Source organism: Thalassophryne amazonica, chromosome 8, assembly GCF_902500255.1.
Source record: "Thalassophryne amazonica chromosome 8, fThaAma1.1, whole genome shotgun sequence".
NCBI lineage: Eukaryota > Metazoa > Chordata > Actinopteri > Batrachoidiformes > Batrachoididae > Thalassophryne > Thalassophryne amazonica.
In genome coordinates, this window is record NC_047110.1 from 29342372 (window position 1) to 29365124 (window position 22753).

Genomic DNA, 22753 nt, shown 5'->3' on the forward strand with positions numbered 1-22753 from the left:
ACTTCTGGTTTAGGCCCCGCTCACCCCGAGTACAGATACAGATACTTTAGATGGTTGAACAGATACAGATAGTGGTGTACTCGCTCATCCTTATTCAAAATCTCCATCACGCATGAATTACGTGCACTTCACACAAACAATTCAAAAACACTACATGTGAGTGCGTCAGCGCACCGCATCAGAATGCCGCTCATCTGAATGATTACAACGAGATGTTAAATCTGTCATAAACATACTTTTACAGCTGCACACAAGAAGGAACGAACATGCAACTGTTTTACCAAGCCATTAGAATCTAAACATTACAAATAATTACCTTTTTAGACGGTTCCAAATGCTTTCTCCACCTCATTAACTGCGTGCGTGCGAGAGAGTGAGAAGCTGCAAGAGGAACAGCCCTCTGTGATTCCGAAAGCGATAAGAGGTGTTTTCAGTAGTGGGCAGAGCTAACCAAAAAGTTAGCTTCGATAAACAATCAGATAACTGAAAAGTTATCTTTTATGACGCTAAACAGATAAACTGCTAAAAAAAAAAAGTATCTTTATTACAGATAACCAATAACCGGATCAAAGTTGTGCAAGCGCACCTTTACACAAATTAATGCTTTATTCTAGAATTTTGTTGGAATACGAGTACGTAATAGATTCTTTGTTAGAAAAAACAACAGGACAACATTATCATTAATTTTTAGCTTTGAAAAAGCAGACCTGGTTACTGAGGATGTCCAGCAGGAGGTCCAGACAGCAGACTTGTGCCTGGACATTCTGGTCATGGTTTTCCTGAGGCAGCCAACAGAATGCCCGACAGCAGGAGCTCCAGGGAAAATCCCGACCCTGCAGGCGGAAAACAGCCCTTTAAGACTAAGGAGAATAAAGAAAGAAAAAAAAAAAAACTGGAAGAAAGCTTGGGGCTGTTGGACTCACTGAGTGAAGAATGAGGATATGAGCATCATCTAGAACATCAGCTGTCACCACCTAAAAACAAACATCAAAACAGAGCTGAAAAATGCAGTGATGCAGTGTACAGTCAGGAGATGGAGGGAAACAATCTCATTTCATACACTGTATGCAAATACTCTGAATTGACAAAGGAAATCTTGATTCTTGACATTACAGAAGAAGGTGATGAACATTTTCTACACAGGCTCAACGGTTGATACAGGCTGAATCTCAATTCTACCCCCTGGCCCTTCCCCTTACCCCTTCCCCTCCGTTTTGCGCGGGCACGAGAGACAGAGAAGTGTCTCAATTCTCTTTTTGGAGCAAGGCGGTGGGGAAGGCGGAGGGCTTCAAACCCCTCCGTTTGGAGGGAATCTGGATGAACACTCTGTCTGAAGGGGTAGGAGGAGCTTACTGCTGTCTCCACAGAAATAAACATGGCGCCGAAAGAGCCGCACAAATGAAAGCAGCTTTCATTACAAATTACACTGTTTAGAAAGATTTAACTTGCCAAAAAACTTTACAGACAGTTGTCTATGACAGCAACGTGTATGCTGCTGGATGCATGTTGTGTATATTGTCGTTCTGAAGAATATTGTAACTGCGCTCGGGCGCTGAGGCGTTATAATGCATATACACACGAACGCTACGATAAGACACTTTTATATCTCACAATGGAGAAAATCATGATAAAGGATAAGCACGTTAATTTGTATGTTCATAAATCTTTGGATAACAGTGATCCCTGCTGTTGGATTTCAAGGTCTGTAATGCGTGTGTATTTTGTAAACAAACAGGGAGCCCCAAGCACACTCATCTCCTAATAAGCTTTCAGGCAGAAAATGAGAAGTTTAATCAATGGGAGTAAGTTGGAAAATATATACACACACGCGTATATGTCTAACACATAACCTGACATCCTAATAGACTGATATTATTTGTCAAGGAAATTTCTAAAGGAATTAGGGCTGGATGCAAAAAAATGGGAGAATTTGAAAAAGAAATATAAGGTTAACAGAACTAGATGCAGCCCATAATATACATACAGGTGCTGATCATATCATTAGAATATAATGAAAAAGTTGATTTATTTCAGTAATTCCATTCAAAAAATTGAAACTTGTATACATTCACTGCACACAGACTGATATATTTCAAGTGCTTATTTATTTTAATTACTAATTAATTAATGAATTACTAATCAATCAACTGATTATTAATCAAACATTAATTACTATTATTGATTATTAGTATTGACATTAATTACTAATTAATTAATTATTAATACTATTAATTATTATTATAAATTACGACTTAAATTAATTAACATGACATGATTGCGATGCGTCGAAGAACTCTGCGACTTTTTCCATTTCTTTGCATTTACGCAGAAAGGCGAGAATATAAAAAGAGCAAACAGGCTACTGCAACAAGTTGCATTTCGGTTGCCATGTTAACAAACAGTGAAGATGGCAGTTTGGGAAGAGCTGAAATTCAGAAAAACATGGGTGTCTTTTTCCTCAAGAGAATGCATTACATTTCTGTAGCATTCTATAAAACTACTGAGAAGCTAAACAGTAAATCCTGACTACTCTGTCTCACTGTACACAATTCTAACAGATTTTGGTAACTGGATGTCATGATGAACAGAGTACTGTAACACAGCGTAACCCAGAACAAACAGTCCAGATCACTGGAATTTCATATGAGCAGCAACTTACAGTGTGTCCAGCTCTGCTGCTCAGATATTCTGCAGCGACCAGGAGAGCGTTAAGCGTGGCTCCTCCACTGCCCAGTGGCTCCTGCCGGTCTTGTACTGTCAAAACCAACGCACCCTGAGAGAGCGAGCCACGCTGCTGCCGCAACTCCAACTCTGTCTCACACACAAAAATGGAAATAAGATGTAATTTTAGGGTAGCACATCAATGTATAAAATTAATTACATGTAAAGCATTATTTTAAATTGTGCATAACTGATACGGTGGTACGGTGGCTTAGTGGTTAGCACTGTTTTCTCACAGCAAGAAGGTTGTGGGATCACTTCCCACTTGATCCTTTCTGTGTGGAGTTTGCATGCTCTCCACATGCTCCCACAGGTTCCCTCTGGGTGCTCTGTATTTCTCCCACTTCCAAAGACTGTGAGAGTGTGAATGTGTTTCTCTGTCTATGCATGTCCCTGTGTCAGACTGGAGTCCTGTCCAAGGTGGACCCTGCATCTCCCCCTCTGACTGCCGAGATAGGCTCAAGCATCCTCATGACCCTTGATAAGATAAACTTTACTGATCCCACTGCGGGTAAAATCACTTGTTGCAGCAGCAAGAGTCCTACAGTAGTAAATAAAAAGAAAAATCTTTACATTTAAGAAAGGTGACTAAAGTATATTGCAATGTTTGCTGGTGGGCGGGTGCACAATTACTGATGTGAACAGAAAAAAAAAGAATATAAGTGAGTGTAAGTGTAAGAATGTATAGATATGGTAAAAACGTACTACACAGGATAAATTGCACACTTATGCACGTAATAAAGCACAAAAGGTGGACGGAGATGTAGTTAACAGTGGAAAATCAGCAGGTGGTTATGGTGTGAAAAACATTTTGTAGTATGATACAGTCTAACTGCAGTTGGAATGAATGACCTGCAGAGGCATTCTGTTTTGCACCAAGGGTGCAGCAATCTATTACTGAAGGAGCTACTTAAGGCTCCCACAGTCTCATGTAAGGGGTGAGAGGGGTTGTCCATAATTGATGTCAGCTTAGCTAACGTCCTCCTCTCACCCACCACCTCTATGGTGGCCAGAGTACATTCCAGGACACAGTCAGCCCTTCTGACTAACCTGTTGAGTCTCTTTCTGTCCCTCTCAGAACTTCTACAGCCCAAACAGACCAGATTGAGGCAAGCAGGTATTCTTTTGCAGAGACTGACATCACATACCCACAATTCCATGCCCAGCAGATCAGCTCCACATTGAAAATGGTGGTAAAAATTAGAGTTGTCGTGGAAATGTTTTGCTGGTGTCTGGTGTTTTTGAGGATTGCTTGCACTTTTGTCCCCATGCACCACTCCACCACTGCCCCCATGATGTCCAGTGACCCCCTGACCCCGCCCTCTTAACCAGCTTGTCCAACCTATTAGTTTTTGACAGACATTGTTGGGAAGGTGTCGTAACACGGACCCACAACAGGGGGCGCTAATGAACGGACAATGGATAAGGGAAGGAGTAACAATTTAATGTTGCACAAGAACACAACGTAAAATAAACAAAGGTACTGCCAATCACACACAAGAGGATTGCGGGCAGGCTCGAAGATAGGAGACCTCAGATGAACGAAGAGCCGGGACCCACACCGCTTCTACCACCAACGGCCTGAAGAACACTGAAGCCGCCAAGCCCCGAGTCCCCAGGTGGTCTCTGTCCTCCGTTGTCGGCCCTGGTACTGCTGGCAGAAAAAACAGAAGGTAGTGAGTGTGAATCCTCACACCCAGCAACCTTGATTATTGATTCTTGTGGAGGGAGAGCCTCCACCTCCAATCATACACACGTGCAGCTCCGAAAATCCAGTCAAGGAAATACCACCAGGAAAAAACAGCTGCAAAACAGATCAGATTATTATTTGACGTATAAGTCAGCAGAGAGATTACCTTGTATCGTAGGAGATTTCTCGGCGAGGAGGTGGAGTCGCCACCCGGCCTTTATGGTGATGGTGATGATGAGATGATGAGTGACAGCTGGTGTTGAGGATGATTGACGGCTGTCACTCCCAGTGGTTCTGGCGCCCTCTTGTGCTTGAAGCCCGCACTCCAAGCAGGGCGCCATCCGGTGGTGGTGAGCCAGCAGTACCTCCTCTTCAGCGGCCCACACAACAGACATGTTGTTAAATAGTTCAGATATGTACTCATCATGTACGTTCAGTAAAGCCTTTGATTGCCTAAATCTTGAAAACTTTTCTGTAAGCTTTCTGATATAAACTGTCCCATTGTTATTGTGTTATTGTACTGGTTTGGAAACCAACAAATCTGCATGTAACAAGTGGCCTTTACTTTATTATTATTGTTATTATTATTCGCAAATCCTTTAACATTACTGTCACATAAATATTGGACCATGTTCAGAGAGGACTTCAGGAAATCCAAATGACATGTTTATTGAAGGGTTGTGGTTGTGAAGAAAAACCTGTCTTGCCCCTTGATCTCTAAAGCCCCTTTCACACCGGGGCTGCTTCGAGTTGCTTCCTGTGGCGTCATGATGACGCAGGAATGTCTGCGTCAGATGCGCGTCAGGTGCGCGCAGCAGGGGGGCAGAGAGGAGGTGAGAACGCAGCTTGCAGGATCTCTGCACAGAGGAATCAGAGTGCACAGTTTGGCTGCAGCCAGTTCTGTTCTAGTTTATTGTTCTTCCTTTGACCGTGAGCTGCGTGCGCACAAACCGTCTGTGAGTAAATGTGGAGATGTCTGGAGTTATACTTGATGTGGACATGTCCTGTCTCTGGCATTCACTCTGTGAGCAGGACTTTTCTGGACTTTATTTAAACGCTTTTGTGAGAGAAGAACATGGAGCTGCAGCAGCAACAGCTGCAATCAGTAGCATTTTTTGTGCTCTTTTTGAGCATGTAGTTTCACTGCATTGTGTACACGGTATAAAAACAATCCTGCCTGATTTATACTGCAGGAACAATGGAACACAGCAGGAATCATAAATTGGCATTGGGTAACGTTGTATTGTGAGGGTGTGGCCTCCAGTCATGTCGAGTAATGTCGCTTTGCCCTGACTTGCGCTGAAACCACTTCCTTTCTGCATCGCGCAATGGACACAAAAAAAAATTAAAAATTTTTGGCGTTCGATTTGCTTCATCCTTTGCGCCCCTCGCGCTGTTGTGGCGTTGACCTGTATTGTCTCGGCACTGGGTTGCTTCCACGCGGCGTCGTCATGACGACACCCGACGTAACTCGAAGCAGCCCCGGTGTGAAAGAGGCTTAAGGTCTGAGGATACTTGGAATATGCACCGTTCTCCCCATCAATTACCTTTTCCTGACATGAGATCTATGCACAGGATCAGTGCATGACCTCCTGACCCCAGGGAAAGGTAAGGTTTTACTTGCTGTAGTAAGTAAAAACAATTCAATGCTGGGGAAAAAAAAACAGAACCTAACCAGCCACACAGACTCAATAAGATCTGGTAGCAAGAAGCTGCTTTCTATTGGGAATTACACCGAATTAGGGCTGCAGCTATCGATTATTTTAGTAATAGAGTATTCTATCGATTATTCTGGTGATTAATCGAGTCATCGCATAAAAAGTACTTTTGCGTTTTTAAACATCAATAGCCTAGGGCTCATATGGCACAATGTCACTGCACCAAAGTGTTGGCATTTTTATGAAATGTCGATGGGATGTGGCTTCCTGTTTTGTTTTCTCCAACTTGTAAAATGTAACCATTTTTAAGTTTTATATATATATATATATATATATATAAAGGTTGATGGACTGGGTCCCTGCGTGATTTTTTTTAATCCCTCTTTCTCTGCAATTCAGCAGATGCATTTCAGCTGGAGGTTGAACATGCAGCCTCGCAGTCATTTTTTTTTTTAATTATTATTTTATTTAAGTTATCGTGTTTGTGAAGTGTTGTGTGTTGCCCAAAAAAGCAAAAATTAAAAAGTCAAACACTCATTGTGAGTCTGAGGGAAACACAGAAGAAAGAGTGGACTTCTGCTGTCTGTCAATGTAGCCGGGGACAGAGCCCCTCACACTGGGCAGAGAGAGACAGCAGCCGGCCACAGGGTCAACAGTCCCTCCCCACGTAGAGCAGACCGTGTGTGTTTTTTTTTTTAAAATAGACAAACACACTGATTGTTGCAATGTCGACGGGTAGTACGTGGACTGAAGTTCGCGGTAGTTCCGGCTGTTTTAGCGGTGGAAAGGGGCAGAGCATTTCGGCGACATTTTGACCGCCGTACTAGCCGCAAATACGCGGATAAAACGCCGCTAAATCCGCCGAATAAAGCGGCGTTTTGACGCCGTAGCATCCGGCACATGTCAGGCAACGGGGGTTAATACCCAGTTCTATCCTTTACAATCGCAGGTTGACGCTTGTGAGAATGGCGGTGTTCTGCTGCCGCCGATAATGCCCTGTGTACCGCTGGTTTTATCCAGGCAAATCCTGCGTTACTCCAGAAACTTTTGCATATAGGCACCGCCCCCAGAGTATAATAGGCTGAAGCAGCAGGAATACATGCCTCTGTCACTTCAGGGGGAGGGAGATCATCCTCAGCCTTTTATTCTCCTTTGCTTTTCCCCTCCTCAACATGTTGCTCGTCTACACCACAGGCCTCTCTTCTGCTTCTGAACCAGACCTCTTGGTAAGTCCTTGCCGCTGCCAATTTTCTTTTAGGAGGCATACTGGAGCTTCTCTGTAAAAATATCTGGAGCTGGCCCCGAGTGAGAGGCCTGCATGCAGCGCGCTAGCATTTTTATACTGACCGCCGCCTATCGGCCGTTTGGAACGCCGTTAACTGGGAGGTGGCATTTAGAATGGCGTACTGTCCGCTAACGCCGCCGTTTTGTCTGCCTCTGTCGCCGGTTAAAACGTCCTTGAGGACGCCGATGTGGGCTCTATCGCCGTTTTACACGCCGTTGATTAGGGATACAACGCCGGCCGCCAATTACGGCGGTGTAAACTGCGGCACTACAGGAAGGGGCAGGATGAAACGGTGATTAAAAAGTATCAAACGCCGCTGTTCGCGCTGTCTCTGTCGTCAAGCGAATTCTCCGGGAGCGCTCCCGGAATTATTCGACATGTTGAATAATTTTTTTCGACAATTCCCGGTAAAGCTGGAACTAAGCCACGCCCCCTAGTGCCGGCATATGTACTACAACGTTAAACGATGCTTCAAGGCACAGAATTTGCCTCGAACATTTTTTGTAATCGAATTATTCGAGTTACTCAACTAATCGTTTCAGCCCTACACCGAATGCAAGTAAAGTTGATTCAGGAGGGAAATTATTAATACTGAGAGAAGCAAGGATGTTGACAGACAGGCATGACGTCAGTGTTGTAGTCCATCCAGCTCAGTTTCCGCCATAACCGCAAACTGGAAGCACACTTTCATCACCGCAGACAGCAAGTTAAAACCAGGAAGTAAACAGGAAGTACACAAGAAACATGAAGGGAGAACGCCATTACCTGGTTATCACTGGTGTTGTTTGGCAGTCGGCAAGCCGGACACCAGTGACCGGCAGGCATAGGAATACACTAAGCAAGCCGCATTACCACCGTAAGTGTACAGCATGCTGGCATGGGAATACACTGAACAAGCCGCATTACTGCTGTAACTGTATAGCTTCGATCACAAAGTAGTTCAGAAAAAATAATTAATGTATTAATTAGCTGTTCCTGTACTAATTAAAAGGCAACAGAATAATAATGGAACTGCCCTCTGGACTTGTACAACTACCTGTTTTCACCCAATCGAGGGGGTATTAAAAGGATTTTCAAAGAATTCTGCTATTCAGGTTAGCAATATTTTTATCTGAAAGACAAATATATAAAGCCCTGTGAACTGTACCGTTTACTAATATTATTAACTATGGTATTTGTTCAGACATCATGCTACCAAAACAGTAGAGATGTTTATCTAAATTCAACATTATGTTACAATGCTCCTCATTACTTTGGCCAAAGGTATATTTAATGTGTCTTTCTTCTGGCACTACTTTGGACTTTTGGTGGAACATTTATGATGAATTGTGTTCTATCAAAACGTCCATTGTCAGGATTTATTACAGATAAGAAGAGGCAGTAAACTTCAAAGAATGGAAGAACTAACAGTTCACAACTACTATCTGCCAGCAGAAGATGTGAAGACATGGGAACACAACCATGCTGAGAACCCTTGTGATCATCCCAGTCAGCAGAATCCCGATGACCACAGTACACAGCCATATCCGAGGGACCAACTTAGTGATAGAACTTATGCCGGCTCTATTCCTCAGCACAGCCAGACTGGCCATCTCAGTCAGCAGAATCCTGATGACCAATGTACAAAGTCATATCCCACAGGCAAACTTTCTGATAGACCTTCTGGTGACTCTCTCAGTCAACACATCCGAAGTGGTAAAGTCTGGAAGGTCATACTAGTCAGCAGCAACCTGGGAGCATTCCCAGTGACCATCATCCTTGTCAGCACAGCCAAAACAAAATTCCAGAATCCTGGTGACATTTCCAAACAGTCTCATGCCTGTTTCGATCCCAAAGATTCACAACCTTCATATTAGATAGATGATGTTCCAGGATGTGGGGATTACTTTTTTCATTGCCTCAACATTGCCTCAAAGTGCACTTTGAGGCAACTCTGTTGTGATTTGGCGCTATATAAATGAAAATAAATTGAAATTCATTGCCTAGCAAAATACCTTCAAGGTGTTCATATCTTACCATCCCAAGTTCTACGAGGACATGTATGTCGTTACATTTTCCACAACTGGCAAATGTGGGAAGATGTAGCACAAAGAACACATTACGATGGCATAATGTGTTCTGCTTTGTATTACAGAGATAGGCTATTATGAAAAGGTTGGGCTATTTCCTGTGAAGTTCTTGCATCATCATTCATCTTCCAGATTCCCATTACAGTGTGGATGAAGAGCCAAATCCTTTGGAATAACAAACGTGAAAGTTTTGACACATGAAACTTGCATAAGGATCCATCAGAAAAGAATTTCGAGTGTGCCACTATGTTGTTCAAGAAGCACTTCATTATTTGAAAGGTAACTGTCCTCCTTTATTTGACATTGAGGTATCTCAGGAACAACGCAACCTACTGCCTATAGACGGGGAGTTAGATGGAATTAAAACATTAGATACAATCACCACTGCAAAGATTTTCTCAAAAGAAGAACAAGGTCCTGCTTTTGGTCAAGTAGATCCTGGTTATGTTGGGGACTTGGAAACGACATCTAGAGTACCCTTACCTGAACAGTCTGTCAATATCCAACAACAAGTTGAGAACATAGTGAAAGATGTTGTTGGTGAAGGTTATGGTGAGGTAACCTCAAGAAATCTGACAGTGAAGATATGGAGGAAGTAGAGGATGACATTTTTCTGAAATTCCCGTGGGTCATGCGATTCCTGCGGGATTCCTGTGGGATGGGAGTCAAAATTTTATGAATCCTGTGATTGGGATGGGACGGGAATAAAAATGAACAGGAGTGGGCAGGAGCGGGAATGCCAAAAATAGATGATGATTTTCATCTATTTAAAACAACCAAAACGCGTTCACACCGGGCATGATCAGACGCTACAAATTCAGGGGGTTGCATGGCGACGGACGCGCCTCCTTTGCCCGATGTGTCGCTCTGCTTCTGCTGCGAAAATTCACCCTGGTGCGTCATCAAATAGGAGGAGCTTCCATTCCGCTCACCGGCTCCGGTTGTCAGTCAAGTTAACATGATGGACCTTGATCACACGGAGCGAGTTGTTGTGGAAAGCTCCCAATACAGGGAGTATCATTATTTGCTCCAGGAGCTGAGTCTGGATGACGGCCACTTTCAGCGGTCCTTCTGCCTCTGCAGGACCCAACTTGAGGACCAACTGTCCCGTTCATGCGCGCGCATGTAAACAATAAATTAAAACAAAAAAAAAAGAAACTCTGCTGCCTGCTGTGGTACTGCAGCTTGCTCTTCCCCCCAAAACTCTGTCATAATTGTGTTTAGAAACCAGTCACCATTTGTTTTATTATACATCTGTGTAGTTAATTAATAAAATATTGTCCACAGACGATTCGCTCGCGCACGCAAAAAAAAAAAAAAAAAAAAAAAACTCCGCTCCCCGCTGCTGTGGTGCTGCTGCCCGCTCCAAAAACTCTGTCATAATTGTGAAATAAAGGACAAAAGAGACATAAGTCCTGCTCACAGGCTGCTACCAGATACAGGACATGTTCACATCTTCAGTCAAACTCCAGACATCTCCACGTCACTACATATTCAGTCCCTGATTGATCATCACGGCGCGAGACACACGGGAGTGGGACAGATTTTGAGTGGGAGCGGGATGGGATTTATTTTTTTACTCCAGTCCAGGATTGATGGGACGGGAGTGAAAATCCACTCCCGTGTCATGCTCTAGGAGGAAGTAGATCAAGCATCCTGGTGTGAGCTAATCCATCCTAACCCACTTTACGAAGATGATTTGAGGGATTTTGTTTATGACGATGATGGGCCAGACTATGATTGGTCTTTACATTCATCTCTTTACCCATCTGATATGGGTATCGACTGGGCTCAGAGTACTCTCACAAGAAATGACAAGACCGGTGATGAATTACTTAATGTGCCAGATGTTCAGTTGGAATGTCTTAACAAGGATCAAAGATTTGCCTTTTCTCTAATAATGGATAGTGGCACCTGTAATCAATGGTGAAGCACTCAGTCAGTGGGAAATGTAGTGAAAGACATGAAACAAAGAAAAAAAGAACAAGTCCATGCTGTGTACACATCAGGCATCGGCCATCATAAAACAAAGCACAAACAGTTCAAAATTAAGTCAATACTTCAGAATTATATAAGGGTGATTCCTTAACTACAGGCACTATTGGCCTTGTAAATGTAATTTCCACCACACCATTGCCTGTTTGTTGTGATTTGGCGCTATATATATGTGCTCTGATGTCACTGTTTATCTCCATAGAAATGACCCAAACAATTTTTCATACAAACTGTTTAAAGGGACATTACAGTGTTGTGGTGGAAATTACGACAATAGTGTGGGACAACTACATTTTGTTTAAAAAAAATCACAAAAGTTATATGACATTGAATACCCCAATTATATTTTGTTTATTTTACTGATATTTTATTCTGAGATATTTTAAAACATTAGAAAAAACGTTTCTTTACCATTCATTTTATCATTGAAGATCAAAAGTCTGGGTGTGGGACAAGCACAAAACAGGAATATTTGCATATAATGATGCTGAAAAAAGGTGAAAAAGTCATCATAGACTACTAGAACAAATTTCTTAATACACTTTCATTGTAAAGATAACTATAAAAGTGTGAAATTTCCCCTTTTTTCTGTTTTTCATACAATATGATCAAAGGACACAATAAGTGCCCGTAGTCTAAGAATCACCCATAAACACACTCATGTCAAAATCCTTGTTTAGACCTGATGGTTGTAGTGCATCCAATGTATATATCCAAAAGAGTTCTCGTTGGCATAATTTCCTGTCAACGTCACCCCCCCTATGTACGGTTACTTGTTCTATACCCCGGAATCTAAGGGAAGAAAGAGGGTGTGACAGATTATTAAAATGACAGGCAACAGGATATTTTTCATATTTTCTCCTAATGGAGCTCTTATGTTCACTTGTTTTTTGTTTCAAAGAGCAGGTGGTTTTACCAATGTAAATTTTATCACATGGACATGCTAACATATAGATAACATTTTTCGTATTGCATGTGATTATTCCCCTGATTCCAAAACTTTTACCGGTTCTAGGATGCTTAAAGGTATTTGTTTTCACTGAATTATGACAATGAGCACAATTTCCACAGGGATAATTCCCTTCTTTGATAGGAGTTAACAGTGTTTGTTTTGGAGGGGGTACGATGTTAGCTCTAATCAATTTATTACGAAGGTTTGGTCCTCTTTTGTGAACAAAGAGAGGAGGGTCCTGAAAAAGTTCAGACAGGGTTGGATCTGTGGTTAGAATATGCCAGTGTTTCTTAATAGATTTTTTTGATAATGTGAGCCTGGGGAGTATAGGTGGTAATAACAGAGACTGAAAACTGTTGTTCTTTTTTTATACTTTTTTCAGAAGATCAACTCTGGACTTAGAAAGAGCATTCTGATATGCTGTATCCACACACTGAGCTGTATAACCCCGTTCTAAAAAACGCTGTTTCATTTCTACTGCTTTCGCAATGAAGTCATTGTCAGAGTGGCAGAGTCTTCTTAAACTATAAAACTAAAGAGTATTACGGTCTGTTTCTTTCTTGTATAAGGTGGTAGTCAGACTCCCATTACCTAGTGTAATCCACATATCTAAAAAAGATACAGGTGATTGATCATATTCTAGAGTAAATTTTAAATCAGAGTTACAACTATTCAGATATGTACCAAATGCAAACAGTTCTTCACTTGTTCCTTGAAACAAACAGAAAACATCATCCAGGAAATGATACATTTAAGGATTTTTTGACTAAAAGGGTTTATATCTGGGTTAAAAACAAACTTCTGTTCAAAAAAACCCACATATAGGTTGGCGTAATCCGGAGCAAAAGTAGAGCCCATAGAGGTCCCTTTTAGTTGTAAATAGAATTCCCCTATAAATGAGAAGTAATTTAACTTCAATACCATAGAGGCCAACTCAATGATAAAGTCACTAGGTGGGATTTCTATACGATCTTGAAGATAAAAACCTAAGGCATCTAGTCCCCGATCATGTGATATATTTGTATAGAGGCTCTCCACATCTAAGGTAACTAATAGTATGTCAACAGGTAAATCTGTTGTCATAATTCAGTGAAAACAAATACCTTTAAGCATCCTAGAACCGGTAAAAGTTTTGGAATCAGGGAAATAATCACATGCAATACGAAAAATGTTATCTACAACCCCTGGCAAAAATTATGGAATCACTGGCCTCAGAGGATGTTCATTCAGTTGTTTAATTTTGTAGAAAAAAAAGCAGATCACAGACATGACACAAAACTAAAGTCATTTCAAATGGCAACTTTCTGGCTTTAAGAAACACTATAAGAAATCAAGAAAAAAAAGATTGTGGCAGTCAGTAACGGTTACTTTTTTAGACCAAGCAGAGGAAAAAAATATGGAATCACTCAATTCTGAGGAAAAAATTATGAAATCACCCTGTAAATTTTCATCCCCCAAATTAACACCTGCATCAAATCAGATCTACTCGTTGACACTGACCCCATGCCATGACATTGACCCTATATGTCTTTTTGCAAGGAATGTTTTTGCAGTTTTTGCTCTATGGCAAGATGCATTATCATCTTGAAAAATGATTTCATCATCCCCAAACATCCTTTCAATTGTCCAAAATATCAACATAAACTTGTGCATTTATTGATGATGTAATGACAGCCATCTCCCCAGTGCCTTTACCTGACATGCAGCCCCATATCATCAATGACTGTGGAAATTTACATGTTCTCTTCAGGCAGTCATCTTTATAAATCTCATTGGAAAGGCACCAAACAAAAGTTCCAGCATCATCACCTTGCCCAATGCAGATTCGAGATTCATCACTGAATATGACTTTCATCCAGTCATCCACAGTCCACAATTGCTTTTCCTTAGACCATTGTAACCTTGTTTTTTTCTGTTTAGGTGTTAATGATGCCTTTCGTTGAGCTTTTCTGTATGTAAATCCCATTTCCTTTAGGTGGTTTCTTACAGTTCGGTCACAGACGTTGACTCCAGTTTCCTCCCATTCATTCCGTTGCAGTTTTCTGTCTTGACGCTTTGATGTCTTCCTTGGTCTACCAGTATGTTTGCCTTTAACAACCTTCCCATGTTGTTTGTATTTGGTCCAGAGTTTAGACACAGCTGACTGTGAACAACCAACATCTTTTGCAACATTGCGTGATGATTTACTCTCTTTTAAGAGTTTGATAATCCTCTCCTTTGTTTCAATTGACATCTCTCGTGTTGGAGCCATGATTCATGTCAGTCCACTTGGAACAGCTCTCCAAGGTGTGTTCACTCCTTTTTAGATGCAGACTAACGAGCAGATCTGATATGATGCAGGCGTTAGTTTTGGGGATGAAAATTTACAGGGTGATTCCATAATTTTTTCCTCAGAATTGAGTGATTCCATTTTTTTTTCCTCTGCTTGGTCTAAAAAAAAGTAACCGTTACTGACTGCCACAATCTTTTTTTCTTGATTTCTTATAGTGTTTCTTAAAGCCAGAAAGTTGCCATTTGAAATGACTTTAGTTTTGTGTCATGTCTGTGATCTGCTTTTTTTCTACAAAATTAAACAACTGAGGCCGGTGATTCCATAATTTTTGCCAGGGGTTGTACATGTTAACATGTCCATGTGATAAAATTTACACTGGTAAAACCACCCGCTCTTTGAAACAAAGAATAAGTGAACATAAGAGCTCCATTAGGAGAAAAGATGAAAAATATCCTGTTGCCTGTCATTTTAATAATCTGTCACACCCTCTTTCTTCCCTTAGATTCCGGGGTATAGAACAAGTAACCCTACATAGAGGGGGTGACGTTGACAGGAAATTATGCCAATGAGAACTCTTTTGGATATATACATTGATTGCACTACAACCATCAGGTCTAAACAAGGATTTTGACATGAGTGTGTTTATATAGTTCTGAAGTATTGATTTAATTTTTACTGTTTGTGCTTTGTTTTATGATGGCCGATGCCTGATGTGTACACAGCATGGACTTGTTCTTTTTTCTTTGTTTCATGTCTTTCACTAAATTTCCCATGATGCTCTACTGACTCAGAGTGCTTCACCATTGATTACAGGTGCCACTAATTAATAGTATTAACTCCAGGCCTGTTTGTAACATGCACTCTGCCTGATGAAGGTCTTACAGACTGAAAGCTTGCAGCTTCAGTAAAGCTATTTTGAACAGACCTGAAGTGTGCAGATTTTTTTCTTTTTACTTGGAAGTTTCTACTGAATCTTGCACCTTTTCAACAGATGAGCAGTGACTCTTCACTACTTTACTTATCGTTAGTCTTTACCTGCTCTCTGGGTCTGTACAATAAGTAACTATGATGTCTTTTCAAGAGATTAATGCCCTGACATCTGAAAGGGCTGAAATGTTTGCCTTCTCACAAGCTGATGCAGAACGGATCCTTTTTCCATCAACAACCTCCCTGGAACACCATCCACTGGCAGCAGAGGAGATGAAAAACAAACTAATTCGTATGAAGATGAAGGAAACAAGGCTTCACTTACATGGCTACACCTTGAGTGAGTACTGGCGCAACAAACACATCCCACTAGGTTTGCACATACAAAAAGCACCAACCATTGGAAGAGAATCTAAAGACTTTGTTAAGAAATGGTGTGAAATCCTAAACAAATGCTCCATGGATTTGATGCTACTGATTATTGAGGAGGTAACTAACCAAAAAGACATATTAAAAGACATAAAAGATCATGAAACAGTAATGCAACAGAAATTGGGTGAGAATTTTCTACAAATTCATGATTCAATCAAACAAACCTTGAAAGACTTTGAAGATGGACTGATGACCACTAAAATTAGAAAATACAATGGAGCTTGGGAAAGTCTACAATTTTCTACGTGAAAATCCAGCTCAACAACCCTCTGCGAGTGTCCCTCACTCTGACTCTACCACAGCCGACAGTGACCTTGTAAGTGACTGAGTCTTCCACCAGCTACCCCCATCCAGCAGGACATCGCCAATCAAAAAAATAGCCAAAGGGGAAAAAACAGAAGACAAGGCATGGGAAGAAACGCACCCACCATCTGGAACAGGCCCAACACCCGTCAGAAGGTGAAAGCCCAGTGATAAACCTCTCTGACAAGGTGCTTACTGCCCACCAACTCTCTGTATTATCTAAAGGATTGAGTTTTGTCCCCACATATGAAGCTGACAGATTTGAAGTCAAAATACAACTGTACCGCTTCTTCAGAAAGATTAAGTTAAGATATATGTTCAGGGACTATAAAACACAAGAATCAAGTGGACCGGTGTTCAAAAATAAAAGTAAATTCAATCCTCTTTGTCCAAACCCCTCTATTCAAACGTTTTGCAGAATGGTTGAGGGTGAAATCTTGGAGAACTATAAAGACAATGCCCATTACTCAAACATCAGCCCAAATGAAAAGTTGGCTATTCAAGAACTTTCTAAGGATACTAACATAATAATCAAGCCCGCTGACAAGGGCGGTGCAATTGTTGTGCAGAACATGGCTGATTATAAGAAAGAGGTCTATCGCCAACTTGATGATGAAGAATTTTACAGAAGACTAAGTGCCAATCCAACTAAAGACTTTCAGAGAAGGATCACAGATATTACAGATAATGCCTTGAGAATGCACTGGATATCTAAAAATGAACATTCCTTTCTGAACTGTCAACACCCTGTGACTCCTGTGTTTTATATGTTAACCAAAATCCACAAACGTTTGGTCAATTCTAAGGGAAGGCCTATAGTGGCTAGCAATGACTCTCTTTTAGAACCACTGTCTAATTTTGTGGATTACTTCATCAAGCCATATGTCTGCAAACTTCCATCATATGTCAAGGATTCTACTGATGTTATCAATAAGATCTCAGAGATTACAGATTTACCTGTTGACATACTGTTAGTTACCTTAGATGTGGAGAGCCTCTATACAAATATATCACATGACCGGGGACTAGATGCCTTAGGTTTTTATCTTCAAGATCATATAGAAATCCCACCTAGTCACTTTATCATTGAGTTGGCCTCTATGGTATTGAAGTTAAATTACTTCTCATTTATAGGGGAATTCTATTTACAACTAAAAGGGACCTCTATGGGCTCTACTTTTGCTCCGGATTACGCCAACCTATATGTGGGTTTTTTTGAACAGAAGTTTGTTTTTAACCCAAATATAAACCCTTTTAGTCAAAAAAAATCTTTAAATGGTATCGTTTCCTGGATGATGTTTTCTGTTTGTTTCAAGGAACAAGTGAAGAACTGTTTGCATTTGGTACATATCTGAATAGTTGTAACTCTGATTTAAAATTTACTCTAGAATATGATCAATCACATGTATCTTTTTTAGATATGTGGATTACACTAGGTAATGGGAGTCTGACTACCACCTTATACAAGAAAGAAACAGACCGTAATACTCTTCTCTTAGCCACCAGCGCCCACCCTAGAGCTTTAAAGAATGGCCTACCTAAAAGCCAATTTTATACATTAAGACGACTCTGCCACTCTGACAATGACTTCATTGAGAAGGCAGTAGAAATGAAACAGCGTTTTTTAGAATGGGGTTATACAGCTCAGTGTGTGGATACACCATATCAGAATGCTCTAAGTCCAGAGTTGATCTTCTGAAAAAAAGCATAAAAAAAGAACAACAGTTTTCAGTCTCTGTTATTATCACCTATACTCCCCAGGCCAACATTATCAAAAAAACTATTAAGAAACACTGGCATATTCTAACCACAGATCGAGCCCTGTCTGAACGTTTTCAGGACCCTCCTCTCTTTGTTCACAAAAGAGGACCAAACCTTCGTAATAAATTGATTAGAGCTAACATCGTACCCCCTCCAAAACAAACACTGTTAACTCCTATCAAAGAAGGGAATTATCCCTGTGGAAATTGTGCTCATTGTCATAATTCAGTGAAAACAAATACCTTTAAGCATCCTAGAACCGGTAAAAGTTTTGGAATCAGGGGAATAATCACATGCAATACGAAAAATGGTATCTATATATTAACATGTCCATGTGATAAAATTTACATTGGTAAAACCACCTGCTCTTTGAAACAAAGAATAAGTGAACATAAGAGCTCCATTAGGAGAAAAGATGAAAAATATCCTGTTGCCTGTCATTTTAATAATCTGTCACACCCTCTTTCTTCCCTTAGATTCCGGGGTATAGAACAAGTAACCCTACATAGAGGGGGTGACATTGACAGGAAATTATACCAACGAGAACTCTTTTGGATATATACATTGGATGCACTACAACCATCAGGTCTAAACGAGGATTTTGACATGAGTGTGTTTATGGGTGATTCTTAGACTACGGGCACTTATTGTGTCCTTTGATCATATTGTATGAAAAACAGAAAAAAGGGGAAATTTCACACTTTTATAGTTATCTTTACAATGAAAGTGTATTAAGAAATTTGTTCTAGTAGTCTATGATGACTTTTTCACCTTTTTTCAGCATGCCTGATGTGTACACAGCATGGACTTGTTCTTTTTTCTTTGTTTCATGTCTTTCACTACATTTCCCATGATGCTCTACTGACTCAGCGTGCTTCACCATTGATTACAGGTGCCACTAATTAATAGTATTAACTCCAGGCACTCTGCCTGATGAAGGTCTTACAGATCGAAAGCTTACAGCTTCAGTAAACCTATTTTGAACAGACCTGAAGTGTGCAGATTTTTTTTCTTTTTACTTGGAAGTTTCTACTGAATCTTGCAGCACCTTTTCAACAGATGAGCGGTGACTCTTCACTACTTTACTACTCTAATAATGGATACCTTGCTCAAGTTCAAAGAAGGTTCCTTGTCTTATCAACCTCTGAGATTGGTGGTAAGCGGAGATCCTGGGTCAGGGAAGTTGTACCTCATCAACTGTTTAGTTCATGCTACTCGTAAAATCTTCCAGAGAAATAAAGTGGTTTAGGAGGTATGTCCTACTGGGAATAGTGCAAATTTGATCGCTGGGCAGACCATTCATAGATTTTTGAAAGTGCCAACAGGGCCAAAAGTAATGAAAGGCCTGACAAATCTGGAGAAAGTGGCCATGAATTACAAAGTACTATTTTGTTTATTGCTTGATGAGCACTCTCTTATTGGCTGTAATGCCGCATTCACACCGGGCGCGACGCGAGCGACAGCAGCGACAGGTTGCCATGTAATCCCTATGGAAGGATGCGTTTTGGCGCCAAGCCGCACAGTGCGATGCGATGGACACGAATGAAGCGACGCGAGTGAAGCGATTTTGAGCGAGTGGCGCGTTTGTGGCGCGATATTGCGTCGCGTCACGTTGCGTAGCCCTCCTCCCCAAGTTGAAAAATCTGAATTTTCGTCTTGTCACGCCGCGATGACCAATCAGGGACTGAATATGTAGTGATGTGGAGATGTCTGGAGTTTGACTGAGCTGGATGTGAACATGTCCTGTCTCTGGTAGCCAAACTGTGAGCAGGACTTATGTCCCTTTTGTCCTTTATTTCACAACTATGACAGAGTTTGGGGGAAGAGCGAGCAGCAGCCTCACAGCAGGGGGAACGGAGTTTTTCTTTTTTGTTTTTTAACACGCGCGAGCGAATCGTCCGTAGAGATTATTTATTTATTAACTACACAGATGTATAATAAAGCAAATGGTGACTGGTTTCCAAACACAATTATGACAGAGTTTTTGGAGCGAGGAGCAGCCCTGCAGCAGGGGGAGTGGAGGTTTTTTTTTTTTTTTTTTTTAATTGTTTACATGTGCGTGCGTGAACAGGACATGAGATCCTCAAACTGGGTCCTGCACAGGTGCAAGGACCGCTGAAAGTGGCCATCATCCAGACGCAGCTCCTGCAGCAAATAATGATACTCCCCAAATTGGGAACGTCTCATGACGTTTGTCAGCTTTCCACAACAACTCACTCTGTGTGATTACGGTCCGTCATGTTAACTTGACGGACAACCGGAGCCGGTGAGCGGAATGGAAGCTCCTCCTATTTGATGACGCACTGGGGCAAATTTTTGCAATGAAAGCAGAGTGACACAGACGGTGATGGTGGCACGTCCGTTGCCACGCAACTGAAGCGAATTTGAGACGTCTGGTCATGCCCAGTGTGAACGCAGCATTACACTTTAGATTGGATGGAATACAGGATGCAACAAGGGAAACAATGCAGTGATGACTGGGGTGGTGCTCCTGTTGTAGTCTTCTTTGGAGGTGTTATTCAGTTACCTCCTCCTTGTGACTCACCAATCTACATCAGAAATACTAAAATTGCTGCTGGATTGCATGGAACTCATCTGGAAAGGCTTCAATAAAGTAATGTCCATGACAACAGTTGTACGCCAGAATGCTGACCAAAATGAGTTCAAAAATGTGTTAAACGCTTTGAGGACCTATGAGGCAACAGACAAGGATGTGAAAAGGCTCCAAAAGTTTCAGCGGGACTGTTTACAGGCTAGTCGTGGTTGAGAACTCCTGGAACGAATGGACAATGATGAACTATTTGTGTTTCCAACTCATGTACTAGAGTGGAATCATAATAAATCCAAACTGCTAGAACAAAATACACAATTTCCCAATGTTTTTTTTGTGTAATAGTGCACGAGTCATGTTAACTGTCAACATTACCGTTGAATGGGGTCTTTACAATGAAGCATTTGGCAAAGTTTTGGACATCATTTATCTGAAGGACTTATCTCCTAGGGATTGTCAGCCTTCCGTGGTCATGGTAGACTTTCCAAAATATACGGGACCCTCGTTTATGGTCGAGTACCCGACCCTAGTTCCTGTTCATCCAGTAGAACTATTAGATTCCGAATGTTGTGTACATAAGCAAATCCCTTTACGACTTGGATGGGGTACTACTATTCATCACTGCCAGGGAATGGTGATAGGAGCTGGAGAGCTGAATAAATATGTTGTTGTAAGAGTAAATAAGTAAGAGCTTTGACTCTAAAACACCTGGGGCCTTATATGTGGCACTATCAAGGGCCAAATCAGCTGGAAGCGAAAATGAAGACCCACAGTTTGCCTTTCACTCAGAAGTACACCTGAACCCAGATCTTATATGCCATAAAGTCAACACCCCAACAGTTCAAGCTCGGGCCAGAGAAATTCATCATCTTGAGGCACTGTCAGCTACAACCCGAGAGGTTCATGGAGAGCTACTAGATGACAACACCTTTCACACAGTTCTGAGTTTAGTTCAGCTGACCTCCAGCCAAGTCCCTGAGGAATAACTGTCATTTAGTAATTCACCTTCTACGATAGTGTTATGTAAATATGTAATTTTTCATTACTTACGTGTTATTTCAATGTATACAGCCTAACATATCTTGTACATATTCATGCAAAAGATGAAGAAATTGATTTGTGTGTTGAATTTTTGGTTTCTAATAAAAAAACGTTATTTCTCCATAACTTGGTATTAATTCTTTTTCAGTCTTTCCAGAATGTGAGTTCTGTTGATGGCTTACTCTAGAGCAGGGGTAGGCAACCTGTTCCAGAAAGAGCCATGAGGGTGCAGGTTTTCTTTGCAGCCGCTGACTCCACCAGGTGATTTCACTGATTAATATCACTTTGAGCAGATGGAATCAGTTAATCAGTGAAATCACCTGGTGGAGTCAGTGGCTGCAAAGAAAACCTGCACCCTCATGGCTCTTTCTGGAACAGGTTGCCTACCCCTGCTCTACAGGCAGGTATCTCTAGCAGTTCTTGGACGAGAGGCCTTGCCCCTACATGTACAAGTTCCATTTCCTCTCTGAGGAAGTTAGAAGATACAGCATCACAGGTGAAGAGGTACAATGACAAAGAACTTTGACATGACGTTTATGTTCAGAGGTATAAACAACCTGTTGCTTATTTATAATTAGAGGTCCTGTAATGAATATTTCTACATTGTACATAGCATACGTATCTACATTAACTGGATTAAAATGTTGTTTTATGATATTGTCATTCAATATCTCTCAGTATATTTATAATTGCAATTTAATACATGTTATATATGTTGTCAGTAGGGATGGGTATTGATAAGATTTTATCGATATTGATGCCATTATCGATTCTGCTTATCGATCCGATTCCTTATCGATTCCCTTATCGATACCTCTTGTGAATTTTGTACTAAAAGTAGGCTTTACAGGTTTTCTATGTATTTCATTGAGTCTTAAAGTAAATAAATATGAAATTGGTCACTGTATCCTTAATCTCTGGATATACATAAAAAACAAAACAGTGTTTCACTTTGAAGTTTGAAGAGGTATTAAAGGCACTGCGCTGCGGTGGTTTGAATCATATTTATCTAATAGATTACAATTTGTTCATGTAAATGGGGAATCTTCTTCACAGACCAAGGTTAATTATGGAGTTCCACAAGGTTCTGTGCTAG

At 41.0% G+C, this 22753-nt stretch overlaps 1 protein-coding gene across 1 annotated transcript in view; it reads right to left on the reverse strand.

The window, feature by feature from the left end:
• The window catches only part of LOC117515385 (L-fucose kinase), a 72962-nt gene that overhangs the window by 43209 nt on the left and 7000 nt on the right, over positions 1-22753 (reverse strand). The window contains exons 2-4 of the mRNA XM_034175916.1: positions 2660-2811; positions 924-974; positions 708-833 (exon numbers count right to left, since the gene is read on the reverse strand). Of these exons, the coding sequence (XP_034031807.1) occupies positions 708-833; positions 924-974; positions 2660-2811 (329 nt within the window). The remainder of the gene's footprint in view (positions 1-707; positions 834-923; positions 975-2659; positions 2812-22753) is intronic.